The sequence below is a fragment of the Myotis daubentonii genome, chromosome 1 (assembly GCF_963259705.1).
Source record: "Myotis daubentonii chromosome 1, mMyoDau2.1, whole genome shotgun sequence".
Classification (NCBI taxonomy): Eukaryota; Metazoa; Chordata; class Mammalia; order Chiroptera; family Vespertilionidae; genus Myotis; species Myotis daubentonii.
This window is the reverse complement of record NC_081840.1, coordinates 145,955,437-145,974,167: the sequence shown is the minus strand read 5'-3', so window position 1 is coordinate 145,974,167 and position 18,731 is coordinate 145,955,437. Positions and strand designations below refer to the sequence as shown.

Here is an 18,731-nt window from a genome sequence, read left to right as displayed (position 1 = left end):
ATTCTACCTCTGAAAGACTATTTGAATTTGTCTCCTCTTCTCTTCACCCTCTGCCACTACCCTAGTCCACGCTACCATCTTCCAGGTCTCCTAACCTGACCTTTCCTGGACAAGCTTACCTCCTCCAAAGCATTCCCACTCAAGTTGAAATAATTTTATTACAACATATAATTGGATTAGTGCCATGCCTAAAGCTCTTCTACTGTTTCTATTTGCTTTCTGAATTGAATCATCATTCCTCACCAGGTCCTTGAAGGCTCTATAATAAACAGGCTACCTCACTGGCTGTATCCTAAGTCATCGTCCCTTATGCTCCCACTCTGTACTGAAGCCACATTGGGGTCTTGTTCATTCCAGTGCCTGTATTGTTTCCACCTGCTTGGCTGATTCTTCACATGGCCAACGGCCCAGGTCTTACTTCAGGCTTTCCTTGACCATTATTTTCTAAAATAGACCCTCTCTGTTTCTCTCTCTCTCTCTCTCTCTCTCTCTCTCTCTCTCTCTCTCTCTCTTCCTCATATTAACACATAGTATTGTTTGTAATGTTATTGGATACTAGAGGCCCAGTGCACTGGTGGGGTCTGGCTGACCTGCCCTGATTGGAGCTCACTGGGCTGGGCCAGCTGGGGGGAGGAGCCATGGAAGGTTGGCTGGCCAGCCCCGCCCCCGATTGGGCCGGTTGGCCAGCCACAGTGCATATTATAGTGACTAGTCATTCTGGTATATATATATATATATATATATATATATATATATATATATATATATATATATATATATATATATTTGCTTCTTTGCTGTCTCTGCACCATTAGAATATCAGCTTTGTGAAGATCAAAACCTGGTCAGCTTTTTCCATTACTGTACATCCCGCACTTAGCATAGTGCCTGGAGTATAGAGGGTAATCAGTAAATGTCTCTTGAATCACTGAATATCTCCCTTCATTGAGTACTTACTATGTGCTAGGTTGCTAAGCTCTTTCTATACATGAGTTCATTTAATCCTTACAATGGTTCTATGTGTCATTACTCCCATTTTAAAGATGACTTTGACTCAAGTTCAAAGAAAGGAAGTCTCTTGCCTAAGGTTACATATCAAGTATATGGCAGAGTTGAATTTAAAACCAAAGCCCTGGCTCTTACCACAATCCTATACTACCATCCCTAATTTTAAGGGGGGAAATCTAACTCTTAAATGCAATACATACAATCTAGTGCTATCTACCTGTTCAGTTTCATCAGTCATTGCCCCTTACATTCTAGAAATACTAAGCTCTGTTTCCCTGAACATTTTGCTCCTTGGAATTTCAATGCCTTTGCAGATGTGGTTCCCTCTGCCCCAAGCTTTCTCCTGCCCTTCATTTTTAGAAAAAAAAAGTTTCTATAGTCTATTCACAGAGAGGGGTCCTCTTCTGGGACATCTGATATCTTGATATCTTCTAAAGGATAGCTAAGACTTGATGTAAGCAACTGCCTTTTTTTTCTTATTCACATCACCTTTCCCTTTCTTCCTTTCCCTAGAGAGACCACAGTCAGAGAGGCTTGGCTTTACAACTCACCCACACAGGTTCTACCATCCGGGGCCAGCTGGAGGCCAGGAGAGGGGCACTGGCACCGTATCTGTCCTTTGATAACATCACAGCCATACTGACAGTTTGCCATGGAGCACGTCAGGCCACCTGGAATGAGTATGACTGGCTGACTCAGAGAACAAACTCTACAACTGAAATCACTACGCTCTTAACCTGTCCCGAAATCAGCGACACTGGCTCAACAATGAAGACAAAAAAAGGCCTCAATTATTCAACAGGGACCGAACGACTGTCTTCCTCCATGAATCAGGAGGATTACAAAGTGACCCAGCTCTGTTGTCATCTGGAGAAGGCCTCTAATGCATTTGAGGAATTCCAAGACAAATGTAAAGCTTAATCTCTTATACGTTATCTGTAAATTTTCCCAGTGGCTAAAAACAGTGGAAAATTGAGGTTATTTTCCCCAGATTATTCATGCTAAGTGCTGGTCTCCGGTGAAGCATCCACATAATTGTGTCAAGCTCCCATTAAATTTCTCTAGGGACAGCAGATTTCCCACTGAGTTGGGCAATGCTAGAGGAATTGAGCATCCCTGTCACATGTGATTTAACATGAACCCACTTCATTCCAAAATGTCTCATGCTAAGTAGGCCATGCTAAATGAAATTAGCTAACCTTTTTTATTTTATAAAACACAACTCAAAGAGAGATAGTGGATGACTGACTGACTGATAATTAGCTAATTTATCTGATAATTCAGTAAAAATAAAAATCAAATCACCGATTGTTGGATATCCTATACATACAACCTCAATTCAATGTTCAGCCTGCAGAGAATTTGATGGCACCATCCATCTTATAACACATCCAAATGATAGTAGGAAATCTTTTCTGTTACTGAAATCATTCATTTTTTTTTCATTTGAAGTGGATATTAATAAAAGGGATATAACTTAATCCTTAGACTATGACACTGAGATGTAAAAATGAAGTGAGAAGGTATTTGTGAGTTGTTTATAACCGAACAACAGGCTGGATGGATTCTCTACCAGCAAATAGTTTAAAGCTCATCTTTATGGGCAGCACAATGGTCCTAAAATAATCACTGATGCTCCCCTTCTAGCTGGAATAGCTCTAGGCCCAGAGTGACAAAAGGGAAAAACATGTTGGGAAAAACATAAGAAAATACACTTAGTTTTATTCTTCTTCTTCTAAAACCATTTCCAAATCAATTTAATGCTGGCACCCAGGATAAAAGAATTCTAGCCATCTAAAAGGGGCAACCCTTTCTTTTGATTTTCAATTGCTTAGGGACACATACAAACACACACTCCCATCCTGTCTGGGAGGCCACCTTCATTCTCACACCACCAGAGCACAACATGAAGGAAGTCAAGCCCACAGCACTTGTAAAACAATTAAGATTCTTGACATACTTGAGCAGGACCCATCCGGCATCAGCATGTACCCGTTGAGACAGTAGCACTTGTAGCTGCCGTAAGTGTTCATACACCTGTGCTTGCAGGGCCGCGGCTTCAGGCCACACTCATTCAGATCTGGAAAGAGTGGAAGTTGAAGCAGAAAAATCACAAAATGTCCGCACAAATGTAAACCATTTGAAATACTTGTCTATATTGAAAAAATGAAGAAGAAAAGTGGGTCAAGCTACGGTAACCGGTTATTTACATAAGATGGAGCCTGTTCACACTGTCTTAATTTTAAGGCTGGCTACACTAGGGGCAACCAAGAGTTTCCCACAAGAGGTGACTGAAAGCCTTATAACAATGAAGAGGCCGTGTGAGTTCCTGGAGCTTACATTATATAGAACATGTGATTCCGTCCTCCATAGTATACTGTGCTTACCTCATTGTCCCTAGAAAGAGCAGCATACTGACTCCTCATAGTGCTCTGTCATCTATCTGACTTCAATATCCTCAAAATATCTGGGTTCTACTCCTAGAGTCACTCTTGACAACACGCTCTTCCTCTATCGACTTATTTCCCTCTTTGTTTAAAGAAGATATGAGAAAATATGCTGATTCTAACAGTCGACTGCTTTCAACTTCCCAAAAGAAAGCTCCATCTCCAGAGGCTAAGAGCTACATGAATGAGAGTGATCACAATCGTGGTTTTCCTTGTTCAATCTTATAGATTATATACTGACCTCAGGTTAAAGAAGGAACTTCTGCTTCCTACTTTAGTAATGTACTCAAATCACAAAATAAACTTAAAAAAAACACAAACAGCCCTCCAGTATGTTTTCATTCATTTGGTAGTTAAGAAGGAGCATATGGAAATACTAATGAATAATACATAATGGACTATCATTATGTATTTTAGGATTATTGGTTTAAATACCAATATGAAATTAATTAATAAATTGCACATTAGAATTTTCCAACCCAGTTGAACACTGCCTCAAGTGAACATAAAGCTCATAATGACATATAAACACTGAAACAGTAATGCCCAAAATATAGATTTCATTAAAAAGAAATATGACCACATGTTCACTTGGAACTGCCAGTATAATATGATGTCATCAAAGCAGAAATCTAGTTGCAAGTTTAATCTAATATAAATCTGACCTGCTGTTTATTAAAAATCTATATATTTCACTTAACTAAACCACCAACTTACATTGCTTTTTAAGACCTGCAAATTACCGCACCAAATTTTTTTAATATAATTTACTGACTTTCCAACGGGGTCTTTTTTTCTAACTTTCACACACCTGTTAGCAGGTCCCCAGCTGGGTGAAGCCTGGGAAGATTCAATAATAAACAGCTGTCACCCCCTCCCCCGGCTTTATTCAATTTTATACTTTATTGCGTCTTGCCCAGTGAAGGCGGTACAAAACAGAATTGTATTTTAAGATAGTTCAAAAAAAGTTTTCCTCAAAGAAGATGCTTTGCAGATTATAGTATCATCAAAAATGTGACTTCTCCCTCGTTAGAGTGAAAATTTTAAATCAACAATGAAAGTAAAAGAAATTCATTCCACTTCTCATATTCTTCTACTTTGTATGTCAATATTTATTAAAAATTCAAGTTAGAGAATCTTTCCTCATATTCTCGGAGTTGATTTTTATTCCTCATATGTCCCTGCAGATTCACACCTGGCTTTGATAAATCCCTGACTGATATTATAGAATGTAGTATTTAAATCTGGGTACACTTAGACAAAAGCTTTGTGTTTTAAGTATTTTTCTGCACTAAACAAAAAGAAAATGGTACAGTACAACAAGACAACAGAGTTAGGCCGAATTCCCTATCTCAAGGGTAGGATATTCGTGGATAACTAAAAAGTGTCAATTAAGAACCCTTAGGTTTATTGTTAAGGAGACAGAAACTTCTGTGGGTTTCCTGATGGGAACCGGTCAGGTATTTATAGCTCCAGGCAGCTTATATGCACGGGGTATTTATGCTGATGGAGATTTCTACAGACACTGTCTCTGGACTAAAGGTGAGGCCCCGCTGAGGCAGCCGCTGTCTGGGCCAATAAAGGGCTCCTTAGCATTGCTCTGCGGGACTCCACGATTCAGACTGGGGAAGCTGGTGCTCTTCAGCCCCAATCGATCCTTCCCTCCCGTGAGAAAAAGTACTTTGGGGTTAAGAATCACGAAACTGAAAAAAAATGAAACCTCGGTAAGGCGTCCTAATTCCAAAAGAACCTGGGAATCACTCTGAAACAATATGCAACAAGGGAACATGCATCGTTCAATGGTATGTGTAGAGACATCGGTTGGCTATTTTACTGTTGTTAGATTGACATGTAAATATACAATATGTTGGGGGCAATCTGAGAAAGCCTGCTCTGCCTGCGGGAGCGGCTGGCTCTCCGTGCCAGTTCCCAGGTGCTGAAGTTCACAGTGACTGCCCTTACTCTCCCACCTGCCACAGGCACCTGTCTGCTCAAAACTTCACAAGAGCCACTGCAGAAATGATGAAATAGGGTTCCAGCATAATCCATACTTATCAATATTTACCAAATACCAGACTTTTGCTCAAGCAGGGAGCTTCTAAAGATCAAAAGCATCCAATATCCTGGGGATGAACTTCTTTTTCCCCAATTTTTTGTCAGGTTTCCATCTTTGATTATTATATCTTATTTTCTTAGTGACCTATTGCCTTAGAAAACTGAGTTAATATAGGCTGCTTCCAAAAATCTCTTGGAATACGTTCCTATCAAATTAAGCCAGAAATTCAAAAATGACACTTTCAACTTATAGTAAATGCTCCTATAATAAGTGGAACAATATAAATAACATAAAAGTCTGCTTGATTACACTTTATAAATCTTAAAAGTTGATAAAGAAACCTAAGGAAAAAATCTTCAGTGTGTTTATTTTAAATTTACTTTAATCTTGCTCTTTCTCTAGGAGTTTATAATGTAATATAAGTTAAAAAGGAAATATTTAATTAAAAAATTAATGAATTCGCGCCAAAACTGGTTTGGCTCAGTGGATAGAGCGTCGGCCTGCGGACTGAAAGGTCCCAGGTTCGATTCCGGTCAAGGGCATGTACCTGGGTTGCCGGCACATCCCCAGTGTGAGATGTGCTGGAGGCAGCTGATCGATGTTTCTCTCTCATCGATGTTTCTAACTCTCTATCTCTCTCCCTTCCTCTCTGTAAAAAATCAATAAAATATATTGAAAAAAAGATTTAAAACAAAATTAATGAATTCTATCATGGACTTATCACACAAAGAACAGAACTTTACAAGTAAACCATTTACATTCAAATGATTTAATTATTAAATGTGCAATTCTTAAAGAGCATCTATAAATCAGGAGTATACTTAAGCAGGTCGGTGGATTCAGGAGCTTGAGGGAGGGGGAGAGGGAGAAAGGAGCTGATCTAGAACAAAAATGCAAGCTGCATAGCATTATAATTACACTTCAGGGGAAAAAAGAATAGAAATTTTATTAGCATGCAGACGCTGGAAAGTAGCTTGAAAATCTCCAAGAGATTCACTACATCAGACAACCCAATAGGGGTTTTTTAAGGGAAAATAATTATTTGTTTAATGCACTTGCACTTTTTTTTCCCTTTGAGACTTAAACTGGGCAATGACTCAAAAGTCTAAGCCTCTACATTTTATCTGACTAAAGTGGAGGTCAGAGGAAACAGATGTCAATATGCCAACAGCCATCACTTTTAAACTTTGAAGATAGCAGTGACACAGTGACTGAGATTAATCCCATGGCCCTGATTCTTTGTGCAGAAGATGTACACGTCCACCAAGTCCCCCATCAGCAGAGACAGTAATTTCTAATTTATAGGATTTTAATTCAGGCATTCTATGTTCCTCAATCTATCAGTGGGTGAGGGTAACTTTTTTTAGGAGAACTGTAGAGGCATGCAGCCACCTAACCTTCCTAAGAAATTTTCCAGCGTAATGAAGACACTAATATTTGGGGTGTTTCCATTCTCACAGCAGCCCTGCAGGTAAACAGGGCAGGAATTACTCTCCTCCTATCATTAATTGTTTTGCTAACACCCAGACACATGACACGACTTGCTCCTTACGGGCTGTGCTAGAAACAGAACTTAGGCTTTCTAATATTAGAAAATGTACACGAAATGAAGGAAGCTAATGCATGTTTCATTTCTGGTAACCTAACACTCTACACCCTAAGGATGGTGGTGAAGAGGATTTGCTCACTTCTACAACCTACTTAGCAAAAGCCATCAAAACCCCAATCTCAGTTGCACTGATATTCCTGACTTCATCTACATACGAAAACAAAAGTGATTTTGTTATGTGATTTTTAGAAAACACTTTGAAGCCCAGAAAAGAAGAAGAGGAGCAACGACACTTGATGCAGTGAGAGGACAGCAGAGGCTCCAGACAGCAGAGCACAGAGAGTCTGCAGCAGGCGCCGGCCCTGCTGCCTGCGTCACATGCTCAGTGCTGAGGCTGGGCGCTCTGGGGCGCGTCTTCGGAACAGGTGCAAGAGGTGACACACCGCGGGAAGCCGTGCAGGTAGGAGGAGCAGACCCCCCGAGACAATGCACTCTCACCCCTTGAAGGTAAACTTGTGGCTTGCTGATCCAGGGGTTGGAAAAGAGGCTGCTCACTGCCTTGGTCAAGAGGAGTTGGGTAGGAGTGCTCGTCTTCACACCAGGAAGAAGGTAATAAGAGTCAACTTTGAACTGATGTCATTTTTAGCCCTAAAAATCTTTATAAGTATATATTAAACAATTACATCAAGTTGGTGGAGTTCAAAAAGAATACTTTACCAAAGTTAGTTTCTAGTTTTTCCAGTTTCTCTCTCTCTCTCTTTTTTTAAATTTTTTACTTTCCTGAAAATTTGTCACCGCCATCTTTCTTCCCAAGAATACACACACACACAGTACAAGTTAATCCATCATTCTCATACAAATTTAATGGGGGGGGAAAAAACAGTAAAGAAGAGGTAGTCATTTTTAAAAAAAAACCATGATTTTAATCATCAACAATGGGAGAAAACTAAAAGAACAAATAAACAATGATGATACAAATATTGATTATAATCAACCTGCTGAGTGTCAAGATCCTGAAGTCTTAAATGACCACTTACGACTTTTTCTTATTATGTTGCACAATAGTTTAAAATACTCCAAAATTACACACAAAGTTATGATTTACATAAAGACTTTATTTAAAAAGATAGCATGATCAATGTTTTCACTCAAATATAAAAACTATGTCACATTTAGGTCACATTTAGTTAGAATATCCATAAGAAGTTTTCTGCAAAAAAAAAATAAAATAAAAACAAAATAAAGTAACTGTTCCCATGGTTAGCTTACTAAAAATATTGTGAGATGGGTGAGATTCAAAAGTAGAGGGTCAAAAAGGCACTCATAGTCTATTTCAAGACTATTACATTGGTAATAGTCAGTTAAACTTCCAAATTAAATGAACACTGGTGTCTGTATTAAAATCACACAACCTTCAAAAAAGTAAGGCTATTAAGAAATTACCTCGATATTAGGATTAATGCAGATAGGCTGTTGTGCTGAGAAAAGCAATCAACTCTGAGAATTAACTAGTCCACCAATGTTTATTGTCTGATTATGTGCTACAAGACACTAATTCTTTTCTTGGGATAAGGAATTCAACATATGACACATGAACCATGTCAAAACATTAGTAACTGATGTTTATAAATTGTTTCTTCTGTACTCATTATAAAGCACACTATGAATTCAAAGAATATCTTTCCTTAAAAAACTGCAATGACATGATATACTCCATGCTAAAAATAATTCCCTAGTGGGAAAGTTATAAAAATATTATTATCTCTAATAGTATCCTTTCTTGGCTGAGGTGGAAAGGGGATTTGTATGGGTACATGGAGACTCAAGGAGGGGGGGAAATACGCAAGAATAAAATTGCCAGAGAAAGTAAGATGGAAAAAAAAATCTTGCCAGAGTTCTGGTTAGAATTTCACCTACTGTGAAAGATACCACATACCTTTTAGAATATGACAATGATCAGTCCAAGCCTATGGTTTTATATGTGATCCGACGATAGCAATCCAGAAAATGACTGGAGGGGGAGCAAGTCACCAGGAGCAGATTATACTAATCTTGCGACAGGCTATTAAATGAAGCCAGTTCCAAAGTGGGCCTGCCCCGCTATCTGGCTGCTCCCCAGGCCGCGCCAACAGCGCTCAAGTGCTTGTCACTTACTCCTGCTGTCCATGCAGCCAAGCCAGCTCCCAGGGAATGACTTCTTAAAGTACACAATTTGCAACAAACTTTTTATGCAGGTCCATGCCTTATACCCAAACCAACTTTTAATCAAAAGCTAATATCTAGTTCTGTGAAATTATTTCAAGGTACCTCTTCTTGACATGTCTCTCCTCAAGGAAAAAAAAGAAACGTATTTAATTTCCTGTATGTTTTCCACTTTATTAAAATGTATGGTCCAGATCAAAAGTCTATGCTAATTTGTTATGGAGACATAGAGCAGGTATAGACCATGTGCTCTATCAGCGTTTCTGGGGGTCCCTCGACAGCTCTGCGAGTTACCCCGCTCACTCAGGGCAGCTTCTCACAGGGCGCGTAGTCCAACCAGACACCTCCATAGGACTGTTTCAAGTTCCTACAGCTTTCAGGACCAAGAACTCTTGTATGAAACAGTCACTCACTTAATAAATATTTACTGTACACTAATCCTGTGCAAGTCATTTTAATAATAGTTTTCAGGAACCCAGAAATTGGAGAGACAATACAAAGGGTTCCTCTTCTCAAAGGGCATACTTCTTTCAATCAGGAACTTGCCTAATTGCTGTTTTGGTAAGGAAGGCCACAAGGAAGATGAATGAAACACATTCATCTTCACTGTAAGCTGGAGCTTTCTATTTAAGATTGGATTTGAAATGACATTTTCAATGTCAGCACAGTTTTTGCAGGTGTAAAATCCCATTTTGCTACTAATAGAATCCTTTTCCCCCTAAGGAACAGAGTTTTGGGAGGCAATATTTCAACTCCATATATTTCAATTTTTCTCTAGAATTACTGGAAAAACAAACAAACACCCAACTGGTTTTTCTAAAAACAAGTGCATGGTGAACTCTTTATTCTGATAATAAGTACATGGTAAACTGGTTTTCTGAAAATAAGAGATACTCAGAGATGAATCCTTGTTCCAATAATAGCTTGAGAGTCCTCTGAAGCATATTAAAGTTGATGATGCTCTGCAATTAATTTAAATGAATTTTCTCTGCAATCTCAATGGCAGCTATTTGGGATAATCTTCTTTGTATAAATTCCTGGCATCAGGACAAGAAGTTTTATGGTGCGGACATATTAATGACATCTCTGATGGTTTGTGTTCATCACTTTTAAAGAAGAAGCATGCTGGGACTCTAAGATGAACACTAATAACTCAATAATTAAAACCAAACATGCTGCTACTTGAGAAAGACAGAAGAAGGAAAACCAATGGATTTTTAAAAGAGTCAACTGAGGTAATAAGAACCCCATTTATTTAAAAAATACTACCCAGGCATGTCACGTAAATTCCAAGTTAAAAAACATTATCTGAAAAGAAGCATTGAAAAAAATTGGCTACCAATCAAGTAGCAGATAATCTAGAAGACTCTAGAATAACAGCTTGTCCTACCATTGGACATGTCACATTTTACTAGCATGGATTTCATCCAGCAGTGCAGAAACAATTAGCTGTACCTTCAAACACCAGTGTTCGGGATGTTGTGAAAACTACATCTACAAACACGAGTTTATAGGCACACCTCAAAGAGTATCAGATACTGAAGAACAACAGTGCTTCAACAATATCATTTCTGTATCAGGTGAGGTCAAGTTCATATCTTTGAGAAAGTTAGACCCCTACATGATTGTTTCATTTGGCATTTAAAATGACAGGAAGTATTGCTTTAAGTAGTAAGTTAAAAACTGACTATTTTATCCTTGTATCTTCCTAGTGAATTCTAACCATACATTTTCTTTACTTCTGGGGTTTTTTTTGTTTGTTTTTTGTTTTTTTGTTTGTGTGTGTGTGTGTGTGTGTGTGTGTGTGTGTGTGTGTGTGTGTGTGTGTTCTCCTAATGGTAGAAAGTTTTTGGTTAAAAAGACAAGCCTTGTCAGACTTGTTAGCATGAACCAGAGGATCACATTTCCAATATTTTCTTCATCCACAACTAAATTGGTAAAAAGAACATGAATTCTATAGACAATAGCTCTAAGTTGATATAGTAGGTCTTTTACTAACTAATTCTATGAACTTGGACAAGACACTTAATATCCCTTCAACTAAACAATGAATATGTTATTTTTAATAACTTGATTATAATAAATACTCTACCTCCTGATGTTGTTGTAATAATGAAAATAGATAATATATGTAAAATACCTGGTGTACGCTTAGTGCTAAATCAATGTTTGCTTTTATAAGTAACTGATGCCAATTAAAAGTAACTTGCTAAGTCCATCAAAGTCTTTATTTCTCAGAGAATACAAGCTGGTCAACAGTTAAAGGGAATTTAATCACAAAATAGAAGGGCTCAAAGTTTGAAGGGACCTCAGAATTTCAAATCAAACTTCCTACCTGACTGTGAGTATGAAGGCCTTTTCACCAAATTGGGTCCAAGGAGCCTAATAAGGCTTCCCCACTGGTTAGTGGCAGAACAAGGAGCAGCAGAACGTAAGGCTTCTAACAGTACTGACATTGCAATTCTCTTTTTCAAAATGCATTTTAATGATCAGCAGTGAATGAGAAGATGAAATTCTTTTAATTGTCCTTCGATGAAATGAATTCTAAAAGATTTACCATTATTATATTTCTATCTTTCAATAAATGCAGCTCAAATATGCAGAACAATCGTCATGGAAAGTGGCCAGGCATGAGAACTTAACATTTTTCTATCAGGCAGGAGTAGAGGGGGCTCATGATTGCTCACTGTGTCACACGCTCCCTACCTTGATTGCAGGTTTTGCCGGCATATCCAGGATGACACTTGCACTTGTTTGGTCCGATACATTCACCGTGTTTGCACTGTGGTTGACACACAGCTGTGAAAAGAGAATAGCATGCATTATTTCCAGATCAGCAGAACATCAACCATATAGTATCTACATCATGTACTAGCTTAGTAATAAAAAAAACCCAACAACTTAGAACGTATAAAAAGTAGCAGAAATATACAAAATCACTGTGTTCTAGATTGGTAAGCACTGTCTAAACCACACATTAACACACCTGTGTTATATTCATGTGTGTGCGTGTGTGTATCACTTTGGGCTGAAAAATTGGCTGAACTTGAGGTCAATACTCTAATAGTCAGAAAAATATGTAAGACTATGCATAAACACAAGTGGTGTTTGTTAATAGTTATAACTTTGCAATAACCTGTACTCATAACTTCAAACTCATTCTCTCAAATACACTGAAGTCCGCCCAGTGTGGCTCGGAGGTTGAGTGTCAACCCATGAACCATGAACCAGGAGGTCTCGGTTCCATTTGGTAAGGGCACATACCCGGATTGCAGGCTAAATCCCCAGTAGGGGGTGTGCAGGAGGAAGCCGATCAATGGTTCTCTCTCATCATTAATGTTTCTATCCCTTTCTCACTCTCCCTTCTTCTCTCTGAAATATATTTTTTTAAAATACATTTCAAAAAGTTGTTCTTAATCCAAAGATATTGTTTAACTACAGATAAATTGAAGTCCAGATAAATTTCCAATTAAATAATAAAATACTATTTTATTGGAAACAGTATTCCTAAGTATACAATGGTTCGAAATAAACACTGCAACTCAATCTTTTTTGGAATTTCAATTTAAGAATACCTCTGTCATCTTGCTTTTTCTTAACCTTAGGTGGGTTGCAATTGCTCATCAATCTAAAACGGCTTTTCTATAGCCTATCACAGCAAATAAAAATATCTATTTTTCATTTACTATCTTCTATCAATTGAGTTTGTCTTTCCTCAAGACCCCAAAATGCTACAAAATCATCATTTAAATTTTTCACAGTCTTTGATTCCTGCCAAGATACTGCTTAGAATTTTTTCTGTTTACTCTCTATCAGTGATTCTCAGCTGCGGGTATTTCTGCCCCCATGGGACAACTGGCATAAATGGAGACATTTTGGTTGTCACACTAGGGAGAGTGTGCTCCTGGCATCTAGCTGGTACTGCTAAACATCTTAAAATGGTCAGAGAGCCCCTTTCCCCTCTCACACCCACCCCCCAAAACAAACAAACAAACAAAAAAATTGTTCAGCTGAAACTATGATGTTGCCAGACTGAAAAACCTTGCTCTGTACCAAATATGTGCATGGGGCTATGCCAGAATCTAGAACAGAGAGAAAACACTGTATAGCGTGGTCACTGGTATCAAAGAGCTTATAGTCTAGAGCAGTGGTTCTCAACCTTCCTAATGCCGCGACCCTTTAATACAGTTCCTCATGTTGTGGTGACCCCCAACCATAAAATTATTTTCGTTGCTACTTCATAACTGTAATTTTGCTACTGTTATGAATCGTAATGTAAATATCTGATATGCTATGTGTTTTCCAATGGTCGCGACCCACAGGTTGAAAACTGCTGATCTAGATGAAGGGACAAAACAAGCATGTGTTTTTAATTTAAAGCAACATTTACTTATGAACAAAATAGGTGACACATACAAAATTTGTAAAGAAATCACGCAAGCATATCCATATAGATATGTACAGAAAGCCTTGTAGAAGAAGCTTGAGTTGGATCTTGAAGCTTGGGTAGAAAGAAGAGGGAGAATACTACCCAAGATAAGGAGAATTGTGCAACAAAATAGGGGACACTAAGGAGGCTTGGCAAGACAAAAATGTGTGTGTGTGTGTGTGGGGGGTGGGGGTGGTAAATGCTGGTAGAAGAGTGAGAAGTAGGCAATCATGGGTGAGCGGTATCAGATGATGACGTTCCCTCAATTTCAGACAGAGGAACATACACTTTACCTATAGAAAATGGAAAGTTGAACACCGTCAGTAAAGTTAACAGATAAAAATCAACACTCTGGGAGTATTAGCCTGGCGATAATATGTAGAAAGGTCTGGGAAAAGTCCAGTTGACATGAGGAAGGAATGATTTGTTTTTGAGACAGGAAAAGACGGGCTTCAGTAACCAGAGTGAAGAGCTGACAAGTCGTAAAAACCAGAGGGAATGGGGTCAGCAGTGACCCTGAGTTCTCAAGTCCCCGACACCTGCTCCTTCCCCTATTGGCCCCGGCTGTTCTCTAGTCTGGGATATGCTCCCAGTTTCTGGCAATTCTCAAACATCATTTCCTTTAAAGCTCTATTATTCCTGCGAAACTGCTGTGAAGGTTATTTTTGGTGTTTTCTACACTTCCTGACTCACCCTCCCGAACCCTCCCCTCACCTGGATTCCATAGGCCTATTTGCCAATTTTACTCCCAGGTCTTTCCTGCCTACTTGTCACTCCAACAGGACCCTGTACTACTAATGAGCTTTAGACAGTGCTGCTCAGTAGGTATTTAATTTGAAAGCTTGCAGAAGTAAAGGAGAAAAGTGGACAGTATACATGGTAGAGAAATGTGTTTGTTTAAAATCTGATGTCAGACATGGCATGAAATTCAAAGGGAAGCCATTTTTTTCAGAACTGTAAAAATAAATGATCTAGGAGTGCCTTCCAATATAATATTTCAGTCAACTGTACACCTGATAGACAGTTTAGATGCAGTTTTTAAAACAAGTCACACAATAAGCCATTTTTAAATGTAACTTTTTAAGTCCCATCACCAAGAAATGCAAGTTGAAAATAACTTTTTTAAAACTAAAAATAAAAAGATTTTTCCATAAATCTTAACAATTATATAGAGAAACAACCTGAATAAATCAGGTATCTGTGAGGCACCCAGATTGCTATATTAAAAAACAAAAGAGTAAAGATCTCAAAAGCAGTAAATGTAAGTCAAGGTAATCACCTCTCAAAATAAAAGGAATTTGAAAACATCTCTAAAAACATGAAAAAGTAGTTTAGAAAGTACCACTTAAAAACATGAAAAAGTGTATTTGCAAGAGGACACTTATGAAATAATTCCACCTGAGGCCCCAGGCCCACTGCCTTTTGAACCCCTGACCAGCCTGATGACTATCCATTTATAGTGCTTTCAGGCACTTCACAGGAACAAACGTTTCTATTGTCCCCCTCCCTCTCCTTGTTTGTTCTCCGTGGAGTGCCCTAATCTTGGGCACATCAAATGCACACATTCCTGGAGGCCAAGGATGTTCATGTTTCCTACATGTGTAGGGAGTCAGTATTTTCAAACTGCTGTTTGCACGTCTATCAGACAGACCAAGCACCAAAGTAACCAATGACCTATTTATTAGTCAACAGCTATTAAATGGGATAGGGTAGTCAAAGCTGATATAACCATTTTGTCCTCTTACAAAAAGAAAGTGCTCTTAAAAATGCTGTCTAAAAGTCCTTTCTCTTATTACCTTGCTGGCATGAGTCTGCAATGGGATTCAATAAATACGTATTCAACATTTGTTATATCTAATGTAGTCTACTATCCAAGTGTGGGTGAAATGAGAGTCACAGAGGATATAAAAAAATAACTATGAAACTGTAATACATTGGCTAAAACTTAACAAGAGCTGCGATAGAGAGGTGAAATAAAAGGTGCAGGGAAGTGGGGGCAGATAATAACTGACGAGGTTCTGGAAAGCCTCCTGCAGGATATGCAATCTGAGCCATGCCTTAGAGGTAACTCAGAGGCAGAGACACTGGGAAGGGGGACGGAGCCTTTGAGAACAGAAGTAGAGTACTGGGGAAGGACGATGAAGAAGCTTCTAGAGAGCCAAGTGAAGCTGTCACGTGAAGCTCTCACATGAAGTGCTTATAACAGCAGATGGGAACAAAAGACAGGCTAGGCAGATCATGAAAGGCAGAAACCACCCAGTACTTACAAACATGTGTTCCCTTCTTCTTTAAAACAGACTGGCTTGCCCTGACTGGTTTGGCTCAGTGGATAGAGCATCGGCCTGCGGACTGAAGGGTCCCAGGTTCGATTCCAGTCAAGGGCATGTACCTTGGTTGCAGGCACATTACCAGTGAGGGCTGTGCAGGAGGCAGCTGATCAATGTTTCTCTCTCATCGATGTTTCTAACTCTCTATCCCTCTCCCTTCCTCTCTGTAAAAATCAATAAAACATATTAAAAAAAACAACAGACTAGCTTTTTTTTTTTTTTTTTCATGGGGGGATGAGTCCTCCATAGCATATATGAGTAGCCAAGCAACCAAATTCTGGCCAATTACATGTGAACAGAAGTTACAGGGAGGGGCATTTGCAATGCCACCTAAAAAGGTCCTGACTAGTATGCCCCCCGTCTTCTCGCCTGGAATACAGATTTCACAGTGAACTACAGAGGCCACTTTGTGACCACAAGGTAACCTTGAGAATGAAAAAGGGGGCGGAGCAAGATGTCATAACATTAACCCTAAATTGCCATCCTAGCCATCTGGGGCACTGTGCTTTGTGTCACTGTGTTTGTACCTGCAGCCAAATACAATTCCTGACTGACTACCCTTAAGCACAAGGCTGTGGAATCTGGACTTAATGTGTGTTCATCATCAAGTTGGCACATATTTTCTCTGGACACACACACACACACACACACACACACACACACACACTGCACAGAAATGAGCCGATCCTAGTAAAGCAGTATAATTTATCAAATTTATTTCATATATAATGCCGTAAAATTATAGAAGTATCTAAAACACGTCACTTCTGCATTTAAAGAATCAGACTAGAAAATACATATCCATAATGACAGCGGAGGAAAATAATTCCCAGCTTCTGTGCAAACTGGTCCACCCTTTGAGAACCGACTGCACTGTAATGTGAGCTCTCAGTAGCTGGCCAGCACACACCAACCTTTACCACCTGCTGTGGATAGCAGGCCAGGAAAAAAAAAAAGAATGTGATCCTTTCTCGTGGTCCATTTTGGAGTGTTCTAAAAACATCAAAAATAGATAATACATTTGATTTGGAGGAAAGACCCTATCTGTTGTTGCTACAAGTTAATCAGAAAATGCAGCACTGCTTCTCTGACCTACACATTGACCAGGGACAAGAATTCTGGGCCACTGTTTGACGGTCCACTGTTCTCTGGCCTCCACATACGGTTTAGCAGCTCAGGAATACAAATTAGGTGAAGACCACAGATAGTCAATGAATGACAGATTTTTTTTAACCCCAAAGTGAATGCCAGGAGTAAGCTGAAATGGGCAAATAATACTCAAAATTTACTTTTTAACATTCCTGCAGTATAATCTCTGCCGGGAGCCGGTCCATCCTTGCTGTTTCAAGGGACCTGGCATATATGGCATACGGTTCTTAATATGTTTGCTCAGCTTCTTGGCGCTGTGTTTTAACCAAAGTCACCTCTCCGAGAAAGGTTGAATCCCCAGGTAGGGATTTTCCCCTGAAGTTAGGGAGGGAATAAAACCCCTCAACTAAGTGCCAGGCGGGTAATTAATCCCTTTAACTATGAACAATCATGCTTAAACTACATAATCTTTTCTCCCTGGAATGGAGATAAGAAACGCCCTAACCTTTGTAATAGAGATTGATAGGATTGAATCAACTGGTATAAATACAGTTGTAACAAGACAGAAACACTCAGAACTTAGAACAGAATCAAGAAGACAGAACCTACCCGGAGCCTGGAGACAGAAGAACTTCGCTGGAGAGAACATGGCAAAAGATCCTGGACTGAACCTGACTACAGAGATTGGCAGGAGAACCTGACTGGAACCTGGACACTGAACCTGACTAGAGAGCCTGGACAGAGCCTGGCTGGGGAACCTAGCGAGGGAACATGGCTGCAGAGCCTCGCTGGAGATCCGAAGCAGAACCTCTCTGGAGATCGAGACCAGAACTTGCCTGGAGATCCAGACCAAACCTGGCTGGAGAAGTCCCTGTGTCATTCCTTCTTCGCCGACTCCGTCCACACCTTTGGGGACCCCTGGACCCGCTGGGGCAGGACCCCAGCAAATCTCCAACTCATTACTTTAACTAGAGGGGGAAAAAAGTCTCAACTGGCAAAGCAAACACAGCTCTTTTATTGTCTGTCACATGTCCAAGCCACTTTGGTTTGCAATCTAATAAAATTTTACACTTAAAAATTCATCCTAATGGATGTAACTGAGGTTCTGAGAGTTGGACAATGTTTTCTGATGCGGGTAAAAGAGGTGAGTTATCAAATCGAGTAAGTTAGGGGAAAATTACAGTCCCGTGTCAGTTCTATAGACTATTTCTTAAATAAACTAATCACACTGGGAGTCAAGTACCAACACTGAAAAAATAAGGACATGTTGAGATGGCCAAGCAGATGATGGCTCTGGAAAGCGACAAGGGAAAAGCCAACTCAACCTCAGATGTGGTTAGTAACTTGAGAAGGATTTCCTTAACGTGAAGAAGATTGTCTCTCGAGTCCTAAGAATCATTTGTAATTTCTGCAATCTACATCATGTTGCTATTCATACAGGGCACCACTAAAAGCAGAACAAAGAACCTTGTCCTCCAAGGCATGTAATTTAGAAACAAAGGTGACAGAAAAGTATGTAAGGGCAGGGCAGAAGAATGAATGGGTACAAAGGTGGGAGATTTCAGAGAGCTCTCATTACAGCTAACAAGTTTCAGAGAACTCAGATATGGAAAACTCATCTGAG

The 18,731-nt window shown here is 39.3% G+C and overlaps 1 protein-coding gene across 5 annotated transcripts in view; it reads right to left on the bottom strand.

Annotated features, from left to right (window-relative positions):
* The window catches only part of NPNT (nephronectin), an 89,937-nt gene that overhangs the window by 34,910 nt on the left and 36,296 nt on the right, over nt 1-18,731 (bottom strand). For 2 of the 5 annotated variants that reach the window (XM_059661690.1, XM_059661700.1), the window contains 4 exons: nt 11,969-12,061; nt 7,559-7,651; nt 2,969-3,088; nt 1,560-1,679 (listed from right to left, as the gene is read on the bottom strand). In XM_059661690.1, coding sequence (XP_059517673.1) covers nt 1,560-1,679; nt 2,969-3,088; nt 7,559-7,651; nt 11,969-12,061 — 426 coding nt within the window. The remainder of the gene's footprint in view (nt 1-1,559; nt 1,680-2,968; nt 3,089-7,558; nt 7,652-11,968; nt 12,062-18,731) is intronic. The other 3 variants (XM_059661711.1, XM_059661719.1, XM_059661728.1) reach the window with 2 other exon arrangements.